Source organism: Tamandua tetradactyla, chromosome 5, assembly GCF_023851605.1.
Source record: "Tamandua tetradactyla isolate mTamTet1 chromosome 5, mTamTet1.pri, whole genome shotgun sequence".
Taxonomy (NCBI): domain Eukaryota; kingdom Metazoa; phylum Chordata; class Mammalia; order Pilosa; family Myrmecophagidae; genus Tamandua; species Tamandua tetradactyla.
Genome location: NC_135331.1, coordinates 158,558,489 through 158,574,090, shown reverse-complemented (window position 1 = coordinate 158,574,090; position 15,602 = coordinate 158,558,489). Strand labels below are relative to the sequence as shown.

General features: G+C 34.8%; 1 protein-coding gene across 3 annotated transcripts in view; it reads left to right on the top strand.

Annotated features, from left to right (window-relative positions):
* ASCC3 (activating signal cointegrator 1 complex subunit 3) overlaps positions 1-15,602 on the top strand; it is a 439,851-nt gene that overhangs the window by 19,353 nt on the left and 404,896 nt on the right. For all 3 annotated transcript variants that reach the window (XM_077162486.1, XM_077162490.1, XM_077162489.1), the window contains exon 3: positions 11,448-11,598. In XM_077162486.1, the coding sequence (XP_077018601.1) occupies positions 11,448-11,598 (151 nt within the window). The remainder of the gene's footprint in view (positions 1-11,447; positions 11,599-15,602) is intronic.

Below are 15,602 nucleotides of genomic sequence, written 5' to 3'. Positions count from 1 at the left end.
AATAGAAAAGTATCAGATATCACAGAGAAGAAAGATACTGTAGACCAAATTAAAAACGTATTAGAGACTTACAACAGTAGATTTTAAGAGACAGAAGAAAGAATAACAAATTACTAGACAGGACAAATAAGATGGGAAAAATGTACCTTGATTTCAGGGAAATGATGGACAGCATGAAGTGACGAATATAAGTATTATTTTATTGGTGTTCCAAAGAGAAGAGACACATAAAGAAATAGGAAAGCTAATTGAAGATATAATGGGGGAAACTTCCCAACCCTTATAAAAGACATAACTATCCAAATCAAATAAGCTGAACAAATCCCAAATAGAATAAATCCAAATAGGCTTACTCCAAGACATATACTTATCAGAATGTCAAATCTTGAAGAGAAGCAAAAAGTTACAGAAGCCGCAAGAGTAAAGAGAGTTATTACATACAAGGAAAGCTATGTAAAACTGAGTTCAGACTACTCAAGAGGCACCATGGGGATGAGGAATCAATGGTATGATATGTTTAGTATTCTGAATGAGAAAGACTTCCAGCCAAGAATTTTTTATCCTGCCAAGCTCTTTATCCTTACAATTTTGTTCTGCAAAATTGATGGAGAGATTAAAGTCTTCACAGATAAACAGTGGCTGTAAGAATCTGCCAACAAGAGACCTGCCCTATAAGAAATATTAAAGTGACTCTGTTGACTGAAAAAAGACTAGAGAGAAGAGTTTGGAGGAGTGTGCAGAATTGAAGCGAGGGTAACTTAAAGGATAAAAAGTGAGAGAGCGGAAAAAATATATAGATCTGATAAATAAAAACTATAGGATAAGATGCTAAACCTAAGACTTGCTTTTACAGTAGTAAATTTGAATGTTAATAGACTAAACTCACTAATTAAAAGACACAGATTGACAGAGTGGATTAAATAGTATGATCTATATGCTGCTCATAAGAGACTTACCTTAGACCCAAGGATACAAACAGATTGAAAGTCAGGGGATGGAAATAGATACTCTGTGTGAGCTAGAAAGAAAGCACAAGTAGCTATAGTAATATTGTATAAACTAGATTTTAAATGTGATATCAAAAGAGGTAAGATTTTCATATATTAATTGTAAAAACATTTGCATCTTTATATTTTCTTGAAACCAAACACTTGAAAGTGTTCAATAGTAGATCATTACATAGTAAGTTGATGTTTCTAAAAACTTTCTACTTGATATTTTGAGAATGCAGTTTTTATAGCTAATCAAATGGTATATAAGTTAGTTTTTCATATTTAGAATTCAAGAAATGCTGATATCTGTATCTGTAAATATTTTCCTTGTTCATCTTAATTTTAAATTGGTTTATGAAACTTACTATACAAGCATAGGCTTTATAATTATTATATTTGAATTAAAATGCCAAAAAATAAAGTGTACCATTCAGTTGCAAAAAATAAGAAATTCATGAAAAACAAATAATAGGCTGGAAATACGGGGAATAAACTATCCTACATAAAATAAAATAGACAAGAGACTGAAGAGCAAAAAATAGTAGATATTCATACTACTTTTTGTGTATTTTTAACGTCTTTGATATTACCTATCACAATGCTGAACTATGTAAAAATAAATAACATGCTTCCTATTATGAAACTATATGAAAGAAGGAATGAGTATATAATAGTATATAAAGGAACTAGCTACTTGACATTTTTGAACAAACAAGGTTTACGTTAATTGTTCACTAATGAATAATTTCATTTCCAGTAGGTTGTAATTTTATTGATAAAAGTCCTTATGTAGATTTTATTTTCTCTTTTATTTTTATTGTGATACTATATATACAACACAAAACTTCCCATTTTATACACTTTCAGGTGTACAACTCACTGATATTAATTATTGACAATGTTGTGCTACCATCACCACCATCCAGTACCAAAACGTTTTTTTTTCTTTTTTTTTTTTATTAATTAACGGAAAAAAAGGAATTCACCCAACATTTAGAAATCATACCATTCTACATATGCAATCAGAAATTCTTAACATCATCACATACATGCATGATCATCGTTTCTTAGTACATTTGCATCGGTTTAGAAGAACTAGCAGCACAACAGAAAAAGATATAGAATGTTAATATAGAGAAAAAAATAAAAGTAATAATAATAGTAAAAAACAAACAAACAAAAAAAAACCTATAGCTCAGATGCAGCTTCATTCAGTGTTTTAACATGATTACTTTACAATTAGGTATTATTGTGCTGTCCATTTTTGAGTTTTTGTATCTAGTCCTGTTGCACAGTCTGTATCCCTTCAGCTCCAATTACCCATTATCTTACCCTGTTTCTAACTCCTGCTGGACTCTGTTACCAATGACATATTCCAAGTTTATTCTTGAATGTCGGTTCACATCAGTGGGACCATACAGTATTTGTCCTTTAGTTTTTGGCTAGACTCACTCAGCATAATGTTCTCTAGGTCCATCCATGTTATTACATGCTTCATAAGCTTATCCTGTCTTAAAGCTTAATATTATAATATTCCATCATATGTATATACCACAGTTTGTTTAGCCACTCGTCTGTTGATGGACATTTTGGCTGTTTCCATCTCTTTGCAATTGTAAATAACGCTGCTATAAACATTGGTGTGCAAATGTCCGTTTGAGTTTTTGCCCTTAATTCCTTTGAGTAAATTCCCAGCAATGGTATTGCTGGGTCGTATGGCAATTCTATATTCAGCTTTTTGAGGAACTGCCAAACTGCCTTCCACAGTGGTTGCGCCATTTGACATTCCCACCAAGAGTGGATAAGTGTGCCTCTTTCTCCGCATCCTCTCCAGCACTTGTCATTTTCTGTTTTGTTGATAATGGCCATTCTGGTGGGTTTGAGATGATATCTCATTGTGGTTTTGATTTGCATTTCTCTAATGGCCAGGGATATTGAGCATCTCTTCATGTGCCTTTTGGCCATTTGTATTTCCTCTTCTGTCTGGTAGGTGTCTGTTCAAGTCTTTTTTCCATTTTGTAATTGGGTTGACTGTCTTTTTGTTGTTGAGTTGAACAATCTCTTTATGAATTCTGGATACTAGACCTTTATTTGATAATGTCGTTTCCAAATATTGTCTCCCATTGTGTAGGCTGTCTTTCTACTTTCTTGATGAAGTTCTTTTATGCACAAAAGTGTTTAATTTTGAGTAGCTCCCATTTATTTATTTCCTTCTTCAGTGCTCTTGCTTTAGGTTTAAGGTCCATAAAACCGCCTCCAGTTGTAAGTTTCATAAGATATCTCCCAACATTTTCCTCTAACTGTTTTATGGTCTTAGACCTAATGTTTAGATCTTTGATCCATTTTGAGTTAACTTTTGTATAGGGTGTGAGATATGGGTCTTCTTTCATTCTTTTGCATATGGACATCCAGTTCTCTAGACACCATTTATTGAAGAGACTGTTCTGTCCCAGGTGAGTTGGCTTGACTGCCTTATCGAAGATCAAATGTCCATAGATGAGAGGGTCTATATCTGAGCACTGTATTCGATTCCATTGGTCGATATATCTATCTTTATGCCAATACCATGCTGTTTTGACCACTGTGGCTTCATAATATGCCTTAAAGTCAGGCAGCGCGAGACCTCTAGCTTCGTTTTTTTTCCTCAAGATGTTTTTAGCATCGGGGCACCCTGCCCTTCCAGATAAATTTGCTTACTGGTTTTTCTATTTCTGAAAAATAAGTTGTTGGGATTTTTATTGGCATTGCATTGAATCTGTAAATCAATTTAGGTAGGATTGACATCTTAACTATATTTAGTCTTCCAATCCATGAACACGGTATGCCCTTCCATCTATTTAGGTCTTCTGTGATTTCTTTTAACAGTTTTTTGTAGTTTTCTTTATATAGTTTTTTTGTCTCTTTAGTTAAATTTATTCCTAGGTATTTTATTCTTTTAGTTGCAATTGTAAATGGGATTCGTTTCTTGATTTCCCCCTCAGCTTGTTCATTACTAGTGTATAGAAACGCTACAGATTTTTGAATGTTGATCTTGTAACCTGCTACTTTGCTGTACTCATTTATTAGCTCTAGTAGTTTTGTTGTGGATTTTTCCGGGTTTTTGACGTATAGTATCATATCGTCTGCAAACAGTGATAGTTTTACTTCTTCCTTTCCAATTTTGATGCCTTGTATTTCTTTTTCTTGTCTAATTGCTCTGGCTAGAACCTCCAACACAATGTTGAATAATAGTGGTGATAGTGGACATCCTTGTCTTGTTCCTGATCTTAGGGGGAATGTTTTCAGTTTTTCCCCATTGAGGATGATATTAGCTGTGGGTTTTTCATATATTCCCTCTATCATTTTAAGGAAGTTCCCTTGTATTCCTATCTTTTGAAGTGTTTTCAACAGGAAAGGATGTTGAATCTTGTCAAATGCCTTCTCTGCATCAATTGAGATGATCATGTGATTTTTCTGCTTTGATTTGTTGATATGGTGTATTACATTAATTGATTTTCTTATGTTGAACCATCCTTGCATACCTGGGCTGAATCCTACTTGGTCATGATGTATAATTCTTTTAATGTGTTGTTGGATACGATTTGCTAGAATTTTGTTGAAGATTTTTGCATCTATATTCATTAGAGAGATTGGTCTGTAGTTTTCTTTTTTTGTAATATCTTTGCCTGGTTTTGGTATGAGGGTGATGTTGGCTTCATAGAATGAATTAGGTAGTTATCCCTCCACTTCGATTTTTTTGAAGAGTTTGAGGAGAGTTGGTACTAATTCTTTCTGGAATGTTTGATAGAATTCACATGTGAAGCGATCTGGTCCTGGACTTTTCTTTTTAGGGAGCTTTTGAATGACTAATTCAATCTCTTTACTTGTGATTGGTTTGGTGAGGTCATCTATTTCTTCTTGAGTCAAAGTTGGTTGTTCATGTCTTTCCAGGAACCCATCCATTTCATCTAAATTGTTGTATTTATTAGCGTAAAGTTGTTCATAGTATCCTGTTACTACCTCCTTTATTTCTGTGAGGTCAGTAGTTATGTCTCCTCTTCCATTTATGATCTTATTTATTTGCATCCTCTCTCTTCTTCTTTTTGTCAGTCTTGCTAAGGGCCCATCAATCTTATTGATTTTCTCATAGAACCAACTTCTGGTCTTATTGATTTTCTCTATTGTTTTCATGTTTTCAATTTCATTTATTTCTGCTCTAATCTTTGTTATTTCTTTCCTTTTGCTTGCTTTGGGATTAGTTTACTGTTCTTTCTCCAGTTCTTCCAAGTGGACAGTTAATTCCTGCATTTTTGCCTTTTCTTCTTTTCTGATATAGGCATTTAGGGCAATAAATTTCCCTCTTAGCACTGCCTTTGCTGCGTCCCATAGGTTTTGATATGTTGTGCTTTCATTTTCATTCGCCTCGAGGTATTTACTAATTTCTCTTGCAATTTCTTCTTTGACCCACTCGTTTAAGAGTTTGTTGTTGAGCCTCCACGTATTTGTGAATTTTCTGGCACTCCACCTATTATTGATTTCCAACTTCATTCCTTTATGATCCGAGAAAGTGTTGTGTATGATTTCAATCTTTTTAAATATGTTAAGAGTTGCTTTGTGACCCAGCATATGGTCTATCTTTGAGAATGATCCATGAGCACTTGAGAAAAAGGCGTATCCTGCTGTTGTGGGATGTAATGTCCTATAAATGTCTGTTAAGTCTAGCTCATTTATAGTAATATTCAGATTCTCTATTTCTTTATTGATCCTCTGTCTAGATGTTCTGTCCATTGATGAGAGCGGGGAATTGAAGTCTCCAACTATTATGGTATATGAGTATATTTCCCTTTTCAGTGCTTGCAGTGTATTCCTCACGTATTTTGGGGCATTCTGGTTTGGTGCGTAAATATTTATGATTGTTATGTCTTCTTGTTTAATTGTTCCTTTTATTAGTATATAGTGTCCTTCTTTGTCTCTTTTAACTGTTTTACATTTGAAGTCTAACTTGTTGGATATTAGTATAGCCACTCCTGCTATTTTCTGGTTGTTATTTGCATGAAATATCTTTTCCCAGCCTTTCGCTTTCAACCTATGTCTATCTTTGGGTCTAAGATGTGTTTCCTGTAGACAGCATATAGAAGGATCCTGTTTTTTAATCCATTCTGCCAGTCTGTGTCTTTTGATTGGGGAATTCAGTCCATTAACATTTAGTGTTATTACTGTTTGGATAATATTTTCCTCTACCATTTTGCCTTTTGCATTATATATATCATATCTGATTTTCCTTCTTTCTACACTCTTCTCCATACCTCTCTCTTCTGTCTTTTCGTATCTGAGTCTAGTGCTCCCTTTAGTATTTCTTGCAGAGCTGGTCTTTGGTCACAAATTCTCTCAATGACTTTTGTCTGAGAATGTTTTAATTTCTCCCTCATTTTTGAAGGACAATTTTGCTGGATATAGAAGTCTTGGTTGACAGTTTTTCTCTTTTAGTAATTTAAATATATCATCCCACTGTCTTCTAGCTTCCATGGTTTTTGTTGAGAAATCTACATATAGTCTTATTGGGTTTCCGTTGTATGTGATGAATTGTTTTTCTCTTGCTGCTTTCAAGATCCTCTCTTTCTCTTTGACCTCTGACATTCTAACTAGTAAGTGTCTTGGAGAATGCCTATTTTGGTCTATTCTCTTTGGGGTGCGCTGCACTTCTTGGATCTGTAATTTTAGGTCTTTCATAAGAGTTGGGAAATTTTCAGTGCTAATTTCTTCCATTAGTTTTTCTCCTCCTTTCCCCTTCTCTTCTCCTTCTGGGACACTCACAACACGTATATTTGTGCGCTTCATGTTGTTCTTGAGTTCCCTGATACCCTGTTCAAATTTTTCCATTCTTTTCCTGATAGTTTCTGTTTCTTTTTGGAATTCAGATGTTCCATCCTCCAAATCACTAATTCTATCTTCTGTCTCTTTAAATCTATCATCGTAGGTATCCATTGTTTTTTCCATCTTTTCTGCTTTATCCTTCACTCCATAAGTTCTGTGATTTGTTTTTTCAGTTTTTCTATTTCTTCTTTTTGTTGATCCCATGTCTTCTTCATGTCCTCCCTCAATTTATCGATTTCGTTTTTGAAGAGGGTTTCCATTTCTGTTTGTATATTCAGCATTAGTTGTCTCAGCTCCTGTATCTCATTTGAACTATTGGTTTGTTCCTTCGACTGGGCCATATTTTCAATCTTCTGAGCGTGATCCGTTATCTTCTGCTGGAGTCTGGGCATTTAGTCAGATTTCCCTGGGTGTTGGACCCAACAGGTTGAAAGATTTTTCTGTGAAATCTCTGGGTTCTGTTTTTCTTATCCTGCCCAGTAGGTGGCGCTCGTGGCACTCGTTTGTCTGCAGCTCCCACCAGTAAAAGGTGCTGTGAGTTCTTAAACTTTGGAAAACTCTCACCGTGGGGGAGGTTCGCCAGCTGAAGCGGCTTGGAAGAGTGCCAGCCGGACCGGGGGTCCGAACGCGGGGAGGGTCTCCCAGCCAGTCAGTCGTTCCAGGATGGGGTATGCTGTCTTTTTGATCTCTGTTGTGGCTCCAGGAGCTGTTCTGTATCATTTCTACTCCCCTAGTACCTGTTCTTTTCAGGCACTCCTGGAGGAACGCTGCCACAACGCGCGTAGAACTTGGGTTGTTAAGAACCGACAGTTCTTAACCAGTCGGCGCTTCGCAAAAAGGCTCAATATCTCCGTCTGAGAAATGGGGGGCCATCCCCGGACAGAGATGAGGTCCCAGACTGGAGCCCGAGCTGCGCGACACCAAAACGTTTTTATTACCCCAAACAGAAACTGTGTACCATTAAGTAGTAATTCACCAATCCTTCTTACTCCTAAATCCCTGGTTACTTGCAATCTACTTTCTGTCTGTGTGTTTGGTTTTTTAGGTGTTCCTTATAAGTGAAATTATACATAATTTTATGTTTTGTGTCTGGCTTATTTCATGCAATGTGATATCTTCAGTGTTCATCCGTATTGTAGCATGTTTCAGAAGTTCATTCCTTTTTTATGGCTGAATGGTATTTCACTGCATACTACTTTTTAAAATCCATGTATCTTTTGATGTATACTTGGGCTACTTTTAACTTTTGCTTTTTGTGAATAATGCTGTTATGAACATTGATACACCTGTTTAAGTTCCTGTTGTCCAGGAATCTAGAAGTGGAATACCAGGTCATATGCTCATTCTCTGTTTAACTTTCTGAGGAATCGCCAATCTGTTTTCATATGGTTTGCATCATTTTACACTCCCATCAGCAGTGTACAAGTGTTCCCATTTTTCTGTATCCTCAGAAACACTATTTTCATTGTTTTTAATAATAGCTGTCTTATTGGGTGTGAACTGCTATCTCATTGTGGTTTTGACTTGTATTTCCCTAACAGCTAATGATGTTTAACATCTTTACTGTGTAGTTTGGCCTTTTGTATATATTTTTTGAAATGTCTGTTCAAGTTCATTGCCCATTTTTTAATTGGATTGTTTATCTTCTTGTTGTTGAGTTGTAGAAATTCTTTATATACTGTGGCTATTAAGCCCTTATCAGTTACATGATTTACTCCTGTTTTCTCCCATTCTGAAGTTGCCTTTTACCTTTCTTGAACATGATTTTTGCATAAAAGTTTTTAATTTTGGTGAAGTCCAATTTATCCTTTTTCTTTTGTTGCTTTTGCTTGTAGTGTCTCATCTAAGAATCCCTTGCCAAATAAAATCCTGAAGATTTTTCTCCGTTTCTTCAAAGAATTTTATGGTTCTAGCTTTATATTTGGATCTTTGATCTGTTTTGAGTTAAGTTTTATGTGTGATATGAGATGAGTCCACTTTTCATTCTCTTTCATATTGTGTGATTTTCCCAGAACCATTTGTTGAAGAAGCTGTTCTTTTCCCGTTTAGTGGACTTGGTATCTTTGTCAAAATCACTTGACCTTAGATGTCTAGCTTTATTTCTGAACTCTGAATTCAATTCCATTGAATGTCTGTCCTTATGCCAGTATCGCACTGTGTTCTAGTTTGCTAGCTGCCGGAATGCAACACACCAGAGATGGATTGGCTTTTAATAAAAGGGGATTTATTTTGTTGGTTCTTCAGAGGAAAGGCAGCTTACTTTCCACTGAGGTTCTTTCTTACGTGGAAGGCACAAGATGGTCTCTGCTGGTCTTCTCTCCAGGCCTCTGGGTTCGAACAACTTTCCCCAGGGTGACTTCTTTCTGCATCTCCAAAGGCCTGGGCTGAGCTGCTAGTGCTGAGATGAGTAATGCCGAGCTGCTAGGCTGTGCTACATTGCATTCTCTCATTTAAGCACCAGCCAATTAAGTCAAACGTCACTCATTGCAGCAGACACGCCTCCTAGCTGACTGCAGATTAATTGGCAAAAGATGAGGTTCACGTACCATTGGCTTGTGTCTGCAGCAACAGAACTAGGTCACCTGGCCAAGTTGACAACTGAATCTAACTAACACACACTGTTTGGATTATTGTAGCTTTGTTTATGCTGTTTTAAAAGTAGTAGCTTCAATAAGAATTGATGTTAGGAAGAAAAGATTTGTATCAGTCTTTAGATGAGAGAGATTTTCTCCTCAAAGGTGATAAAAAATTCTGTTATACATGAGACACACTGAACGTTCTATATGATAACTGCTTTGTTTTTTTCATAGCAATTAAAATAAAGATATGTACTATAAAGGTAAATTATATTGCCATCTTAAGCTTGAATAATTTCCTCTCCCTGTCTCCCCAAAGATCCTTTATAAGTTACTTTGTATTAGAGGTTGATTTAGTTTCCTAGGTTGCTTAAGCAAATACTATGAAATGGATTGTCTTAAAAAATGGGAATTTATTTGTTTATGGTTTGAGGCCGGAAAAATGTCCAAATCAAGGTATCATCAAGATGATGCTTTCTTCTTTAAGTCTGGCATTCTAGGGCTGGCTGCTGGTGATGCTTGGTCTTTGACTCCTCTGTTATATGGCAGTGCACATGGTAGTTTCTCTTGGCCTCTTAAATCTCTTCCAGGTTCTGTTGAATTTCATCTTCTTGCTTCTTTGGGTTTCTCTATCTGTCTGTATTTCATAATGCTTGTAAAAAAGACTCTGGAGGCGGACCACGGCAGCTCAGCAGGCAGAATTCTCGCCTGCAATGCCTGAAACCTGGGTTCGATTCCTGGTGCCTGCCCATGCAAAAGAAAAAAAAAAAAAAAAAACGAGAGACTCAGGTAACAGGATTAAGACCCATCCTGATTGGGCTAGATTCTTGCCTTAATTGAAGTAACTTCATCAAAACAAGGGGTTCATGCCCACAGGAATGGTTCACATTTAAGAACGTGTTTTTCTGGCATACATAACAGTTTGAAACCAACACAGAGTTATAACAGAACATTTAAAATTTAGGAAGTGCTAAGGATTACGTGCATATTCCGTGCCATTTCATTTATTCATCTAAGCTTTTATACATTTTTTTTCCCCCTGGAAGAAGGGAAGTGGCAGATACAGTGAGCCTCATTTTGGTTCAATTTCACTTTTTTATCTCAGAAAATATGCTGTATTTACAAAAGTAGAGAGAATAGATGAACCTTTATGTACCTCTTACCCGATTATAACAACTTAATTGAATTTATGGCCAATCTTATTTCATCTTTACCTTTCTCCTATTCTCCTTCCCCTAACTCCAGATTAAGTAGCCCCATTTTAAATTAGAAAGCTTCAGCAGGGAGATATAATGGTGTATTATGCAATGTTTCAATATAACCAAGAGTAAAATTACTGTTTTCTACTTGACCAACTATTTTTTCATCTGGTCAGAGGGCTTTGTGAACTTTCATCCATTGATCAGGGCTAGAATTATGAAATGCAGTTTTTGTTGCTTTCTGTAGTTGGTTCTTGAAAATGGAAAGATTTATAGTCTCAAGAGAAGAGTGTAGATAGATGTTAAGAATTTACTGGTTGTGTAGCTTCTTCTAGGGTCATGGGAATGCAAGGCTGAATGTACTGAACCTATCATTGTTTAATAATTTTCTTTAAAGTATAATGGCTTCCATCAAAAAGCATGATACAAAACTCTTAAGTAGACTATAATCTGACCTATGTTAAAAACAAGCAGTTAGAAAATTGGAAAGAGATACTTGGGATATGACCAGTTTTGCTATCTGGATGTTGGACAGTTTGCTTTGAACTTGGCTGTATGAAAGCAGTTTCACCATAGGTATGCCTCGTGATTAGATGTATAAAAAAATCTTTTATTAGAAATACTCTTTAAACAAATAATGTTATTTTTAATCACATTTAAATAAGGTTCCTGCTGGGAGCTGTAAATTTGGACATGAATAGATACAATTTTGAGTTTTTGCAGGTGGTATAGCACATTGTATAATGTAATGCAAACTATATGTGATAAGTAATGGTTTTGAGAAAAACTTTAACCAATACTTCTGTACATTATGCTGTGTGTTTCAGATGAAACGATCCAAACTTCATGAACAAATTTTAGGTTTGGGTCTGACATGGAAGAAGATAGTAAAATTTTTGGATGAAAATCTGGAGAAGAATGAAGTACAAAGTGTAAATGAAGACCTAAAAGACATATTACAGGCTGCAAAACAAATAGGTATAGTGTTTTTTTTTTTTAAGAGCTACCAAGGTTCAAAAATAGATTCTTTGTAAGCTGTATTGTAAAGGCTAAAATTTTAAAGCAAATATTGATAATTATGGAAGAGAGTCTTTTTTTCTCGAGTAGTTTAGGATAGAGTAGGGCAGGCAAAATTAAATTAGTAATTATAGTACAGTCCAGCATGAAGGGGGTTAAGGAATTTTTTAGAGTTTGAAAACACTGTTGTGATTGAAATAAGGGGTAAATTAAAAATTTAATGTAGCTCTAAGAAATCTTAAAGGGCATGTAGGTCAGTCTCTTCTTATTATAGATGCCTCCCTATCACAGCAAGTGGCAGCACTGCAGCTGAACTTTGACTATCAAACTAACATTATCCTCAATTCTATTTGAAGGAAATTATAATTTGAGATTGTAATGTTGTATATTTAACTTAGGTTATTTCAAAAGGTTAGAAACAAACAACAAAAAAAACAGATGACCCTTTTTTAAAGCACCTGTTTTCTAGTGTGGTACTCATCCTATCATTCCAGACTCTAACAGTCTCATTTTCCAAATTCAACAGATTCTTACCTATAAAAAGTCCAAAATCATGCTTTGGCCCTCTGTGATTTGACGCTTCTCTCTGACCTTCTGACCTGTATCACTTTAGCCTTCACCGAAGTACGTTTTAGACACAATGGTCTTTTCTCAGTTCCTCAGACCCATGAAGTTGGTACCTGTTTTGGGGCCTTTACACAGGCTACTCTCTCTGCTGGGAATGTTCAGTCTTAATCTTAGTATCATGGGTCTTTTCTTCTCATTCTGATTACGACTTAAAAATCATTTCCTCAGTGAGACTTTAACTGATAATCTAATTTCAAGTTCTCACCCAGTCATGCTTCAGTAATCCTCCTTAATACTTTCTTCATGACATTTATCATTATCTGATATTTTATTTGTTTGTTTATTGCCTGAATTTTGCCACTACAATGCAAATTGTATGAGAATAAGGATCTTATTTTTCTTGTTCAACATGCTGTCCCCTATGCTGAGAATAATGCCTGGCGTATTTTAGCATCTTAATAAAGATTCACTGGATAAATAAATGAAAAAGTCTTCCTAGGTGATGACTTAGTAGAAGGAGAATTTAGATTATTATTTCATTATACCTTACATGTGCTGGTTGGCAATTTTCTTCCCTATTTCAACTTTAGGGGGTATTTCTGTTCTAGGCCATATAGACTTGAAGACTTCTTATGTATGGTAATCACATCTTTAAATTTTTTCTTCACTTATTTTGACTTTTTTGATAGGTTACTTAAATATCATTGGTCCATAATCTAGTATAATATTGAATTGAATGACCTTATTGTTTTAAATTATAAAAGTACGAAATGTCATGTGTTTTGCAGTTTCAGATGATCTTCTTAAGGCTGTAGTCAAAACTTAAGTTTGCTCAAGCCTATGGGAAATATAGCACAATTTAATGAGATTTGTGATAGCACTTGACATAGAGTCACATTACTTTTAAGAATATAGATCTAGCAAGATCCATTGGAAGGTACAAAGGCTTTGGTTTACCTTTGTCACCTTGGCTTCAGCCTTTTGGGCCTCATTGTCTTCATTTTTTTTTTTTTTTTTTTTGACATTTTTTTTTTTTTTATACATGGGCAGGCACCGGGAATCGAACCCGGGTCCTTGGGCATGGCAGGCAAGCACTCTTACCTACTGAGCCACCGTGGCCCGCCCTGTCTTCATTTTTAAGATGTTGGGACCACCAGGGTCTGAGTAAAGTACTTTTTAAAAACTATATGGACTGTCTGTTGTCTTCTTCAGTTCTATTATAAAAATGTCCCAGATAGCTTTGTGAAAATAGAAATAAAATTTCAAGCTAATTCAATACTGTGATTAAATCATTTCTTCATACAAATGATGTGACAAGATTTAATAAATTATCATTTAAACTACATCCCCAATTTCCTCTGGATACAAGTCATAAAACTATTGCTTTAAATATTAAATGTAGTCTTAGGGGTCTTATTTACTGGTGAAACATCTGATTCTTACTTAGGGACTAATCTTGTGACAAGTTTAAGGAATTGATTATTTTGAGATGCAGGGCCTCAAAAGAATATTTTCTGTGGCAAATAAAATCTTAAGGTCGGATTTAGACAAATGGTCTGTTGGACCTACTTTTTAGTGTGATGCTTAAGTTGAATATGATAGCATTGAATGAAACTAATAGTTGAATTTTAGTCAGCCACTCTTTCTGGATGAAAATGATGCTGATATTGCAAAAGTATAGCTTTGAAAAAATTAGTCTTGGGGGCAGAATGTTTTTGTTATCTTTTAGCACAGGTGATTTTGGTATAATTTACCAAAAAGGCATGGCAGGAGAATAAAGAAAAAAGCGATCACTTATTTCAGTTTTTGAGATACTCATTTAAGACTGTGCATATTGATTAATCAAAGCAATAGTATTTTAAGCTGAAGGGGACATCAGGGTATATCTTGCCTAATCCTTTCACTTTTTTATATGAAAAAGTAGGACTCTTAGAAGTTGTGAGTCTTACAATGGAATACGTTCTTTAAATGTCTTTTTTCTTGTTTATTTTTTAAATTTAATCACGCCCAAAGTATTTATCTCTTTATCTAGTGAATACTGTTTTTCCATTTATTTATATTTTTTATTTCAATCCTATTTAGTTACATTTTTTGAATTCCACTTTTCTTCCTCATTTTTTTTTTATTCTCTGCCTGCTATATACCAAACATTACTGGAGAAGAAAAAGATATTCTCCCTGCTCTTAACAAGCCCTAAAGCTAGTTCCACAATTCAAGTTATCGATTATATGTATGAACAAATTCAGTTCTGTATTAGTGGATATCTAATTAGTACCACTAAATCTGTTTTCTCATTTCTGATATGTTGATGGTAATTCTTACTTTATATAGGTGTGGTAAGGTGAAGCAATACTACTGAGTACCTAGAGTGCACGTGGTAAATGGCTGTCAATGAGTAATATTATAATGTAGACGTACCACTAGCAAGCCATTCGTGACAAAAAGTTGCTGTATGCAGGTTGAATGTTATGATAGTTGTATGTGCCCAAACATTTTGTGATGGTGGCATGAAAACAAAACACAGAACAAGGGAACTTTGCTTGGGGATGTCCGGCAAGCATTCACAGACAAGGAGACGTTGAACTGAATTGCATAGTGTTTTGAATATTTCAGAGAGAACATATTATATTTATGTCTGTTTCTCAAGAGAAATTAAAAAAAAAAAACAACTGAATGACTTTGGTCTTGTAACCGCTTTTGGAAATATGGAAAATGGAACTATTAATGGAATGGATATTGTATCAATGGCAGAGTTGGAAAATAGAATCAAGATTTCCTGACAGTTTGCTTTAGTTTATTCTTCATTTAAAGATTAATTATGATTCCTTAAGCATAAGAAAATATATATTCCATAATAGAGGCAGTTTTAAGATTTCAGTTGATTTTCTTTTTAGTGTTACGAAGTTCAATATAACTAAGCACCTGCTATATGGATATACCACTGATGAAATTTACTTTAAATATTTTTTGAGGAATTTTTTTCTTGGGACTTATTAAAAATATCTAAATGGCGTTAAATCTCAAGGAGCTATGTGATTTATTTAATGATACAGTTTATTTCCTTACTGATGCTCAAAATAATGGTTTTATTATAGAAAGCTTTTGTATGTAAATCTTAATTGAGACTTTTATGTTAGCCATTTGGTTTCTGAGGAAGTCAAGTTGTAATTTGATGTAAGATTTTATAGTACTAGAAATGGTAATATAGTGGCTGGATGCTGGCTTAAAAGTTTACACGGTAAGATGAGTAGTCACATTTTGTAATGAATATACATAAAATTAAATGGCTGGCTTTAAAACATAGGGAAGTGAAGGGTCTTAGACTATTTTTAATCCTTTATATTACTACTGTTTCTCAAATATGTTTCTCTTTTTGCTTTCCTTTAATTATTTCCTCA